The 12,812-nt window shown below is 32.5% G+C and overlaps 1 protein-coding gene across 4 annotated transcripts in view; it reads right to left on the bottom strand.

Moving 5' to 3' along the window:
- Positions 1–81: 81 nt before the first annotated feature.
- The window catches only part of LOC119830780 (dual oxidase maturation factor 1), a 33,150-nt gene continuing 20,419 nt past the window's right edge, over positions 82–12,812 (bottom strand). For 2 of the 4 annotated variants that reach the window (XM_038353919.1, XM_038353920.1), the window contains 9 exons: positions 3,898–4,074; positions 3,689–3,746; positions 3,006–3,143; positions 2,488–2,713; positions 2,082–2,293; positions 1,763–1,943; positions 1,371–1,529; positions 886–981; positions 527–629 (listed from right to left, as the gene is read on the bottom strand). In XM_038353919.1, coding sequence (XP_038209847.1) covers positions 581–629; positions 886–981; positions 1,371–1,529; positions 1,763–1,943; positions 2,082–2,293; positions 2,488–2,713; positions 3,006–3,143; positions 3,689–3,746; positions 3,898–4,062 — 1,284 coding nt within the window. In that variant the 5' untranslated portion in view covers positions 4,063–4,074 and the 3' untranslated portion in view covers positions 527–580. Of the gene's footprint in view, positions 630–872; positions 982–1,370; positions 1,530–1,762; positions 1,944–2,081; positions 2,294–2,487; positions 2,714–3,005; positions 3,144–3,688; positions 3,747–3,897; positions 4,075–12,812 lie in introns of all 4 variants that reach the window. The other 2 variants (XM_038353921.1, XM_038353922.1) reach the window with 2 other exon arrangements.

Raw genomic sequence — 12,812 nt, 5'->3', positions numbered from 1 at the left:
TAAGGTACGTTCCCTTATAATAATCTGACGCGCTCGAGTAAATCCCAAAATCCCCTCTTGGGCTCCCCTACTATATCATATGAAAATAAAATAGAATGTCTTAAATTTTTTTGACTCGTTATTCGAAGTTTTATTGGTTATAAGTAAAAAAACATTTGAGCAAAGAATATTGAACGATTTATTTTAGAAGGATGGCACAAAGTATATATTTGTGTCGTCGTATATTTTAAGGTCTAGATTATATAAGACATTTTAACTTAAAGCCTAAGGGCCGTTTTAACTCATTATATCTTTGAAGAACATGCAATTTAATTTTCGACGGAAGTCGAAATTATTAGTATATAAAAAGAGTTCTAATTTATGACACTGGATGGAATCTTTATCGCTTTAATACTTAAATTCTAATTAATAATTTACATATTTACAATCCTAATATAAATATTGAGATGCAATCGTTTCAGGGTTATGATTTGACATTGATACTTTTATATATTTTCTAGCTTTATGAAGTTGGCACTTCCTTTTCAGTATTTTAATTACTAAGTACATAGAATATTAAATTGGAGAAGCTGTTCTTCTATTACCACATGTCCTTAACTCGATCTGCCGCTGGTACTTGTGGACGAAATCTGAAAGCGTAAAGCGTTTGTTAAAGAATTGGACTTTCATTGTATTTATAAATTAAAATATGTTCGTTTTAAATAATAATACAGGGACAATTAGTTTTAAATGTTCATTGGAATCCTAATGTTGAAATTTTACGTATGTAAGTCGTGATAACCAATGTGATACATCTGTATTAAAATATTTTTGTAGCCAAAAATTTCTTTACTTATATAGTTTAGTTATTAGTTTAAATACGAAATTCTTACAGTCGGTATGTACCTATGTGCGGGTATTGATTGGGTGGCTAGTGGTGACATCTTTATTCCTGAGCTGTTCCCATTTAAACTTGATCCTATACTCGAAGCAGAATCCGCACTGAAATAAAGTATTCGAAAAATAATAAAGAAAGATATACTGGAAATACAGGGTAGGTACATCTATATAAATAAAAAATTGCCAAATGCGTTGCTAAGCGTTAAAATCGACAACGGGTCGACCAATTCGGTTAAATATTTTATGACATTTTAGCTGTGGTCTTAGTTAAGGCACAAGGAACGTTCTTGTGAAGTGAAAAGACATACCTCGGGCGAAGCTGGAGCGGATCGAGAAATTTTAAAATTAACCATTTGCAATTGTTACGTTATTATGAAGATCAGCATTAAAAAGGAACGTATAGAACGTTATATTCTTCAATCAATGACAAAACCGATCGATAATATTCTGAATTCAAATAAAAATCTCAAGATTGAAAAAGCATCATTTACCGATCAATTTGTCTCCTAAACAACGGATAGCGCCATGGTGAATTAGGTTTCCGTTGTTCGTGCTGATAAGCGGGATTGTCGCGGCCTCGGTCTCGGTTCTCGTTTACGATAGACATAGATACTTGCCGTTCGGGATCGCGGGTTTTGGATGATAATCTTCTGAAATTTAAAGAATAATTATTGTTAAACTGTGTAATGATTAGTTTTAACGAGAAACAAATAAATACTACTTTAGCACTATACAAGTTAACTATATTTCATTTATTAATTTTTATTGAAATCGAAATGTTGTACATTTAAATTTTAAGTTGTGGGAGATTTAGCACTATAAGGAATCAAACATAAAACGTATCAATTATTCTTATTAGTTGACTACTAATGTAATTAAATACCTTAATATCCTAGTAGGCAGAGAAGCTTGCGCTTGAGGTCGTGCTCTTTGCCGGCTGTCCACAATAAGCACATGCCGGTCATATGGGGTATCGTAATCTACCTCCAATACTGTCGAGAACCTGTGAGGCCACACTAGGTCAAGTGCGGCTATTAGTAATCCTACAACTAGACAAATGCACCCTGAAAAAATAGAAATATTGTGATTCAATTAACGTAAGGAAATATTTTAGTAATTTTTAATAATGGTTGTAAATAAAACATTTATCAAAAAATTAAGACTTTTTAAGATAAAGTTAGATATTTTAAAACATTAAATACCTGCTATAAGGACCAGCCAAAAGCACCATCCCATAGAAAAGAACAGCATAGCTCCATCTAATCTGACTACGAGAGGGTCGTGAGGTAAAGATGCCCAGTATCCACCGGCAGCGGCACATAAAGTCACCCCGAGGACCGTCATCGCATAGGCTCCGTATCTTGGCACGACCACTAGCAGTAGGTTCATAATCAACCATAGAGCGAAAGCCGTCCTGAAAAAACAATTATACTAGGCTAAAATAGAAATGTCGCAATAGGTTTCATAATTGCTGACGCCGCCAACGTAAAAATTATGATAGTAAGTGTTAGTCGTGTTTATTTTGTTGGATTTATAATTAATTTATGAATTCCCTGTACTGTCAAAGAAATTTGCAAATTTTCAAATACTTCCTACATATATGCTTACCAGAGAAGAGTAGTAGTGGTGTATCCAGCTGCTCGATATTTTGCTCCCCACTCGAATCCCTCGTGTTCCACAGCGAAGTGTTCTGCTACAGAGAGGAGAGGGTATGGCAGGCCACGCAGCAGCCCAGCTCGATACCATTCTTGTATGGCACCGGCTTCTTCCCATCGAAATTGCTCATTATAATCGACGCCTGGGTCACCGAGCGTTATATTGCCCCATGATAGTGCTGGATAATATAAGAATTTTACTTAATTCATAGGTTACATTTAATTATAGTTTTATTTATTAAACTATTCATCTATTTACACTCAAAATGTATGACTATTGAAACTATTTAATGCATTGCTATTTATACCTATCATATGTAACTGAAGTTATTATTCAGTTCATAAGTTGTTTTACACGGTGTATGTGTAATAAATGACTGTAAAACAACAGTTCCAATCAGTTAGCATTTGGCTTGTTATAACATTCCATATATCTATTATAAATACTTCTTAATACATAGTTTAAGCTACCTGTTAGCGTAACATTTACGTGTCCTAGACCGACGTGTATCGCTAGCCAGCAGTCGAGGCGCTCTGGAGAAAAGGCTCGGTAGGCTGCGCGGGCGATTCGCGCTCCCGCAACGTGCCAGGACGAACCGTGCTTGCATACTGAATTTTAAGATTAATGACCTTTTATAAATAAATAGACAAGTTAAATATTGATACAGGAACAAATTTGCTCTTAAAATGGGACTTATTTGCAAATGGTACAAAAATCATTGTATATATTGTACGATGTTCTCAACCTAAAATAATTGGCATACGATATATAGGAATACTCATACTGAATTTTTTATCAGTCTTTTTTATAAGAATTTTATAGTTAATTGGCTTCTTTGTTTTTTATAACAAATTGACTCCTTTGTTTTTTATAACAGAAGAATACTCTTAGTAAATATATTGTAGGTATTACTTCGGGTAACATTGTACTAGCAAAAAATCCTTTTATAACCTGACTTATTAATAAGCTCAATTGTTATTTGATTGTGGTTGTTTTTTAAACAAAGAGATTTTTTATTGCAAAATTTCAGACTGTTTTTTTTTTCGGATATGTGTTTAAATAAGTTGTTATCATTAATGTATAATAATTACATTAGGGCAGTGAGTGCTAAGGAAAAGTAAAGTAAAGGGAGTACGCAAAAAAATAGTCTTACCTAGGATTACTGTACCCACGAACAGACTCAACGTGACTATTGTGAATGTTGAAAATCTCTGCAATTAATAACATGTAGAATTAAAAAAAAATTAAAAGATAGAAGATCAGAAAACTAGTATCTACTTAAGAAAACATATTTACTGAGTATCATGCATCGGTTGTACAAAGCTGGTAATATATATCCTAAAGATTATTACCGTCACTCACCTCCTTCCTGATGCCTGGGAAAATGGCAAGAAACGCCAGGTACAGGGTTATAGCCGCAAGGATCAAGGCCAATGCTGGAACGTCAGCAGCGACTGCGGTGCGGTTGTGATAGGCATATAGGGTCGGCCCGCCTTCCTCGCGGAAAGCATCAAACCACCCCTTCATCGCTCACCCAGCCTGTAATCGGTATACGCACATTATATAAACTCTTATTTATCCCTTGCTATACAATAATTTTTAAATTAACAAATCTATAAATTATGAAATGCTTTTTTTGTATTATCTCTTAACCTATCTTCTAACCTAATAGTATGAATTTGGACGTCTGTTTTAACACAGATTTTGTATAAATTGAAAAAGGTTGTTCTGGCGCAAAGTGGAGATTGTGCATGTGGTTTATTGTAAAAACAAATTGTAAACGTTTGCAATTAAATTTTAATTGCGAATTTGCCTCTTTCATGTTTGTACTTGACACAAATAAATCGTTCTAGATCAATTTACGATGCTTTTTATAGCTGTAACTTTTTAATTAAAATTAGTTTACGAAAAAAAAACGATGATTGTTGCGATAATTAAAAAACTATAGAATTAAAAGTACTTGTTCTTCTACTACTGTGAATTCGTTATCCTCACAGCAAATCGTTCAACATGCAAAGTACATAGTGATCGGATAAGTTTGCATTTTAAAAACGAACTCTAGGATATAGATTGTATCATGACGTATCGAATAGGAATTCACATTTCGAAACACCAGTAGGTTGCCTTCAAGGAACTGATTTGACTTTTAGTGCAATTTGTTGAATTAATGTGGACCTGTTAGTCATTTGAGAGTTTGAAACTGTGGGATTGTTTTAGTTAACTGGTAAATTTAACTTTTATTACGGATCTACATTGAAATAGTTTATCATGTAAAGAATTGCTTTTTCCAATAAGATAGTTTGTTGATTTTAAAGTAGGTATACTTTCAGGTATTCAAGCCTCGAAACAAGGATAGATAGAATGAATGTTTTATCTTAAAAACTTATAAATGCAAATCTACAAAGAATAAGAAAATATGCATTATTCATTGCAATATTAAAAATTATGCATTATTCCAAAGTCCGATCGATTTTTAATTCAAAATTAATGAATCTTGTCTAATGCCAACAAACTAATTCTTAAATGCTCATCAGTAAATACATAATGACGTCATCTCTAGGACAATGTTCAATATTGAATTGTTTAAAGCTCGTTTAAATTTGAAATTTATGAAAGGTAATGAATTGGCGACCTTTGCAAGAGTGGGCTAAAAGATCTTGACATAAATACGCTGATGGTAATGTATCGGAAGTTATTTTGTATTTTGTTCAAGTAGTTTTTGTTGACAGCCGGAAGAATAAAATGGTGCATACATTTTCTTGAATTGCGAGGTTACATAATATAGTAAATCTAAAGTTAACGAAGATCTTTCAGTTAGTTGATTTTGTGACCATTTTCATTTAAAATACATGAAAATTAACAGTCCAAAAGTGATCGCTTAAACTTTACTGATTTTGAACTTTAGATAACAAATACAATTTTTCTTTAAAGCACATACCGTGAACATGTTACATGTAATAATAATTTGCTTTAACGGTTACTTAATAATGCAGGAAATTAATAACGTGATGTTAAACATCATTTAATACATGTTATATTATTTTCTTATAAGTATGTAAAGTGATGACATCAGACAGGAAATATGGTATGTTATAAATTAAAACATATTTCAAGTATTCAAGCAATAGTAGTTTATATGCTTGGTATGTTATATTTCCATCACAAGCAGAATAGTCATTTATTTTCGAACCCCTTCAATACAACATATCCGATAAATAAAATTTACAAACAAGTCACCAATTAAATAAATTCTTTTATAATAAAATACGGTTAATGAACTATTATTTACATAACATGTCTATTTAAATAATTGCTTTTTCCACTAATTACATAGAAGTGATACGCCCAATAATCCGTAAGAACGAATGTGTTGTGGTCAAAGATGAGATTAACCTTCACCTAACTATTTTATTTAAAGTATAGAAATCCATAAAATTTTCATTTCAAAGTTTCCTCTTTATTTCTTTTAAAAATACCATATATAGGGAAACACCGACTGATGATTAAACGTGAACATTTATGTGTAAATTTTTTTTAAGTTTTAAATAAATTTGATTGTTAGATACTCTATTCGGCGTCAAGTTGATATGTATAAAGCGTTGCCCTAACCCGGAAACGAATGGGGTCGTTGAGCCTCTAATGCGGTCGTCATCGGATGCCTGGCGACCTTCAAATATTGTAATCGTGATAGCAAGGGCAAGTAAAGTCATGGCCATAAATGGTTTTAATATAGAAAAAAATTCTAACCGAGAATGTTGCTAGGATAAACGAGTTTAAAGAATTGACTCGCACGTTAAGTTTAATTAATACATACATACTAATTACTAGTTAACACATTTCTTACGTTCATAGTAATAACTAAGAATTACAAGTGTGAGCATACACTATGAGTTTAGTGTTCTAGAAATGATTAATTGATTAATGAGTTTTATTTTTTATTAAAGAAGATTTCTATTAACAAATCCAAGTGATGAAAAAAATCGATAATGTTAGACATTGTCATTAACCAGAAAATTATAAAAGATTATAAACTATAATTATATATATTAGAAACAGAAAACAAAGAAGGAAAGTAGCACTAAATTACGTATTTAAATCTAAATTTTCAAATTTTGTAAACAGCTCCAATTGGCATCTTGAGTCAATATATAAGCGTAACTTAAAGTTAAAACAACAAATCATTAAAGTGTTTTTTTCTTAATATATATTCTTTGGTTTCCTTATTTATAGATTTCGACATTTAGCGAATCTCCTTGAACTTTTTTATTTTTACAGATTGATTTGATTCGAATTATGAATTATAAAATATTTAATGATTAGGTACGTTGTTGGTATAAATTATAGTTATTGATTTAATTGAGACAAGATGTGTCTTACCCACTTAACAAATGGATTATATAGGCATCATTCACAAAATTTGTTACAGTGCTACCAACTACAAAACATTTAGACAGTAAAAGAGAAAATTTAAAGAGAATATGTACATATTGAACTCAATATTAAATTATAATAAAATCTATTCAGTTAAGTTGATTATATCTGTCTAAATTGATTACGCCTCGCCATGCTCCGAGGTTCCAATATTATACGTAAAAACGTCATAAATTAGATGCATATCGTATATTAAAATAGGGTTCACGTATTTTTTTTACTGTAATTTGTTCTTTTCTTCTCTTGTATTTTAATCTCGCTTGCAAGTGTAAGACTTAGCATATAAAATAATCATGACGTATCACACTTATAATATCACATCGAAAAAACTCAAGCTTTAAAATGTTCATCACGCGTATAATCCCTTGTGAGTCACGACCATTAGGGAATATATAAGCACTATCACTTATTTTCTATACCTATGTGAAAGCAGGTGGTTATTTTTATACTGGGAAAGGGATAGGATGGATTGTAATTTTACACGCTATCTGTAGGCAAGGCATACAAAAGCCTGTATTTAAAAATAGCTCTGGTTGTTTATTTTTAACTTATGCTTCTGCCTTTTCTTATTGTTGTCATGTGATGGCCGTTCATTTACAAGGGCACGGTTTACAAGCTATATATATATATGGGCTTCTCCTCTGAGACTTAACCTTCATTTTATAGTTTATGGCTCTATATGAGGAGACATGTGATATGAATAATAAAACGAAAATGTGGCGCTCTAATTAAGTACTTTTAGACACCTTACTAATTTCGCATTACAGCAGGTATTGTTAACATATCTATATATATATATATATATAAAAGAAAGTGGTGGTATTTACACTGTTTATAACTCAAGAACGCATTAACCGATTGTGCAGAGGTAGCTTAGAACCAGGAGACGGACATAGGATAAGCGAGAAAAGCCCCGGGTCTATCTTTCTTGCGACTACGCGGGCGGAAAGCTAGTTTTTCAATAAAAACGTTTTTTTGACAAAAACTGTTTTGAGGTGACAGAGGTCACAAGCTTTGCATTGTAGTTCAACCTCATTTAGAGATAAATATCTACTTAATAATAACTGAATTTAACTTAATTTCACCTATCTTCGGCAATATAAGACTCATTGACCCTAATTACCCCCGTAATATGATGAGCGGATAAGCAGAGTTATGCTTGGCCTTTGTTTCTGTAACAATGTGTGAACTGGTTTCCGAAAACAATTTTATTATTTTCATAGATATTTTAATTAACATGAGTTATGAATAGTGCTACATGTATATCAGTTGTTTTTTTAATGTGTTCTTTTGAATAAAAAATCAATATAGCTTTAAAGTGTATAGTACATATATATAAGCAAGAAATGTTTCATATAAGAGACGACCACACGCTAGAATTTAGTTGGGATGTAGTGGTACCTGGTTGGCAAACCTGCCAAGACTTATTCTTTACATAAAAGAGAAGTTAATGAAAATAATTATTTAAATATTACACAAATATCCCAAGACATGCGATGATTGGCTTGTTTATAAAATAATAATATGTCAGAGAAATAGGTCAGATGCGTGAAGGTAGACCTCATAAAGTCTTTTCTACTAAAACATGGAATGTTTAATTTTAGAAATGCAGTGACAAATAAAAATCAGTAAACATGGACTTGCTTTCAAATACACAGAATAGAAACCAAACGTTAACATTATTACTACTACCAGTTTAATAAATATGTACAGAAGATTTAAAAGATAACTAAGATTGGCATACAAATTATAGTTTTAATGCTTTGTTTTTGCTGTTTTCGCCTTGTCCTTGCAAAAAATGATTGAGAACATTGCGGTTAATGCAACCTACAATAGCTTTTGAACCTTGACTATGTGAGGACGTATTTTAATATCGTCTGCTAAGATTTTATGAATAAAAATAGCCATAACACTTGCGTATTTTCTTTGCCTCTTCTTAGGTTTACAAATTTATACATTCATATTTTTTTTTTTAAATTTCGTATAAACATACAAAAATTCTTATTTACTTTTTGGCAGTCATAAAATATTTCATTGCCATAACTTATTATATATTTTTTAATGTTATAGCTTGCAAGTGAGCTGGTAGTTCGCCCGATGGTAAGCTGTCACCACCGCCTCGAAACATTTGCAGAAGTGGAGCGGATGTAAATGCGTTGCGCGCTTTTAAGGGGTTAGGGATTAGGAAAGGATTAACGACGGGCTTAAAGGAATGGACTGGAGAGGGAATGGACGCCTTAAGGTTGTATGCATAGTGTTCTATAAGACAACGGACCTGCCTTAGTACCCATATTCTATAAAAAGTATGAATAAAGGATGTATATATGAAATGATTTTCCTTATGCAAGTTTAAATTATTGATTAGGTAGTGTACTTGGCATGTGGTGTGGGTCGTGAGGCATCGCTTATATAACGCACTCGTGTTCCGGTCCATTCGGAACTTGACCTTGCTAAGTCCGCGAACATCATCTGTTATAAACGTCATCGAATATTTTGTAATGTTATAAACATCCTTAAAATACAAATATTGCTTGACTCACTGTGTTAAAATTTCATTTTATTATGAAATTTGTTGCTTCGACATACTATGTTTGGAATATGATTAATAACATGCAGTATAGACACCCTAACAGATTGAAAGCAAAATTGATTTTGAATAGAAAAGTTTAAATGAAGTGTTAAAATTTTATTCACATATCTAAAATTTTTACGTCATCATCACAAATAATATATATATTTTTTATGTCATAGCGGGCAACTGAGCTCGTGGTTCGCCTTATGGTAAACGATCACCACCGCCCATGAACATTCGCAAACGTAGTGCCTCTGAGAATGCGCTGCCCGCTTTTATGGGGTAAGGGAAATGGAAAGGATTAACGACTGGAATGAAGGAATGGACTGGGACGGGTGAGGAAAAGGAAAGGGGCCTCCGGCTCCCCCACTCACCGTACGAAACACAGTGGCATGCCTCTATTTCACACCTATTTTCTGACGGATACGCTAGAAAAAAATTTCCGAATCGATCGAGCTGTTCTCGAGTTATACGCTACATTTGACGATTCATTATTATTTATATATATTTGTAGAATCTAAATTGATCATTAAAGTACATAATACGTATGCACATATAAATAATTGGATTTCAAGATCTGCTTCCACTCTAGCAATATCATTAACAACATGTCTGATATATCATTACTGTCATTCGTTTCAAACGTTATTAGTCTCCATATATCATTAGCGACATCAAATTGACCATTTCGCAAAATCAATTCAGAGAATTGAAATCACTCGTGTCAGTTACCTGGTCCTTAATCACTTCACGGACTTGGGCTAACTCTAATAAATCATCGAAACTGTTTTACGGAGCAATCGTAACACTAGTAATTTTTCAAGTGACCGGTGCTGACATTAGCGTGCGTCCGACAACTATAGTAACATGTTCGCATTGAGTAGTGCTTCGGTACAACCTTCTCAAATGACAGCTCGGCATAATAACAACGGACAGTTGGTATTCAAGCCAAGGCCCTGTAATGAGATATTAGATAGGTGCATACAGAGAATTAAGAATACTACAGCCTGTTTGAGCAGATAATGTTCTGGTTAGCAATTAATATCTTGTAAGATATCGATTGCATTAAAAACGTGAACGCAAATTAGTGGTTAAGTTATGCGCATTTTGAGCTTTAGTATAAGTATTCGACATTTTAAACTGACTGAACTTTAACTTGAAAACTGATCATGTTTTCACGACAGTTTTGTACATCGCTTATTGCAATATCGTTTAACGCACCAAGTTTATGCAGGGATGTCTGTTTATCACAAGACCTGCTATATAGAAACTTTTAAAAATTATCTTTATGAGGTGCTGGTAGATGTTGATGGCTTATTTTACAGTCATCCTCATTATTCTCATTGGCTATGCCACTTAGTGGGTAATAAAAGTGCTCTTACTTATTTTCCAATAAAATTTTATCACTTTAAGATCCCAAGAATAAAACTAATGGTAAGCGGTGCAACCTTGCACATTGTTCGTTTTCTTACACAAGCAGAACTTGGCACTTTAAACACCACCGGTATTACATTGAATCTCTTATATGCACTTGCACAAAGTGTAATGAGCGATTTCATCAAATTGAACAGTGCTGGTAAACATGAAAATAATTTATGTACTTCTGTTGATATTTAAAAATACATCTTAATTGCATGTATTTTAATATAGTTTAAATCATTCAAAGATTTTGGTTTAGTTTAATCATCCAATTATTATTACACTACTAGAACATCCGGCCACGCGTTAATGTGGCTGAGTAATAATTAAAAATATTAAGATTATAATTTATTGGGATAATTAATCGGAATAAAAACTATCTTATATCTTAAGTTGGACCAAAATGGATAAACTACAAAATGTAAAGATTGGAAAATTCAAATTTATGTCAGATGTAAACATATTTGAGCAGTAAAGAACAGTTAAGGTGGTGTAAAAATAGACAAATTTGAGTATAAAAATAAGTAAAATGTGGACTCATTGACAAGTGATTGATTGATTTTGGGATCAGGGGTGGCCAAGAGATTAGGCGTTGCTACGGTTTGGCAAAAAACGCGGGTTCGAATCCCGCCTCGTGATAAAATTTTTTCTATTGTTTCAAAATTTCTCATTTATAAAGCATTTCAATGCTATAAAACTAAAAATAAAATGAAGACTCATTGTAAATTTAAGCAGCGAGCAAATGACGCTTGTATAAAATACGAAGATGATCTTCCTGCATAATTTCCGCGAATATTCCAGTTTAATGTACTCACTTGAGGTAGCGGTAGTGTGTTACAGTTGCGAGGCCGTTTAAAGGCCGAATGACGTGTACAGAGCTACTTTGCATTAATCGCACTTAATTGTATAGAGTTAGAGTAATAATAAACTTTAAAAAATAAATATAGACCATATATATTGTTATTGTTTTAACATCTTCATGAAAGACAGCCTCAAGATTTTTACATTTCACGAGTGAGTGTGTCTTACGCTAGGTTGACCATAAATGAAATGAAGGCAAAATATGTAGCAAATGAATATATATTATTTTATTATAGTTACGTGTGTGACGAGCTTTATATTGTTCATGCTTAAAATACATATAAATGTTACTTTTCGTTACTTGTCGCTGTTGAAGTCGTTGAGCGCTCGAATCCTATAAAATGTCACGAATTTGAAACGTGGCGCATTCGTAAGGATTGTGTAGAATATCTTATGAGCCTTGGTGTTCCGACGTTGTATATTCAATGTTTGACCACCCTCACGTTAATAGTTCTTGTGACTGGTTGAGATTTGTTATCCACTGACTACAACTATTTGACAGTTGTGTATAATCTCCTAATAAGGACACCTATGTATCATGAGTTTGTAGTGATATACGTGATCGACATGAGATTGAATGCAATTACTAAAAAAATCCGTCAAATCGGGACATAACGTATTTATTAAATAGTCAGGTGAGCTCGTAATTACCGACCAACCTTTCAAACATCCGGAAAATCTAAAATTTTAATACAATATTAGAATGATAATTATAATGCATTTTGTGCACTGTGGTGTAGCATTAAGAATACATTATCTATATGTCTGTAAATATAGCAAACGGTGTATTTTAATCAACTTCACATACCATTCATCCAATGCTTTGTATATTTTACATATAATAGAAATATATAAATAAAATAGATATCTTGAATAATAATGCAAAATAAAATGTTGGAGATACTAGATATATAGAGCGAAGTCAAACCAAGCAAGCGAGAAAACTTCAATGCGCGCAGTGGTATTCTTAATTGATAACTTAAATTACCTATAG

Source organism: Zerene cesonia, chromosome 12 (genome assembly GCF_012273895.1).
Source record: "Zerene cesonia ecotype Mississippi chromosome 12, Zerene_cesonia_1.1, whole genome shotgun sequence".
Taxonomy (NCBI): domain Eukaryota; kingdom Metazoa; phylum Arthropoda; class Insecta; order Lepidoptera; family Pieridae; genus Zerene; species Zerene cesonia.
The sequence above is the reverse complement of the archived record's forward strand: the minus strand, read 5'-3'. Positions and strand labels throughout refer to the sequence as shown.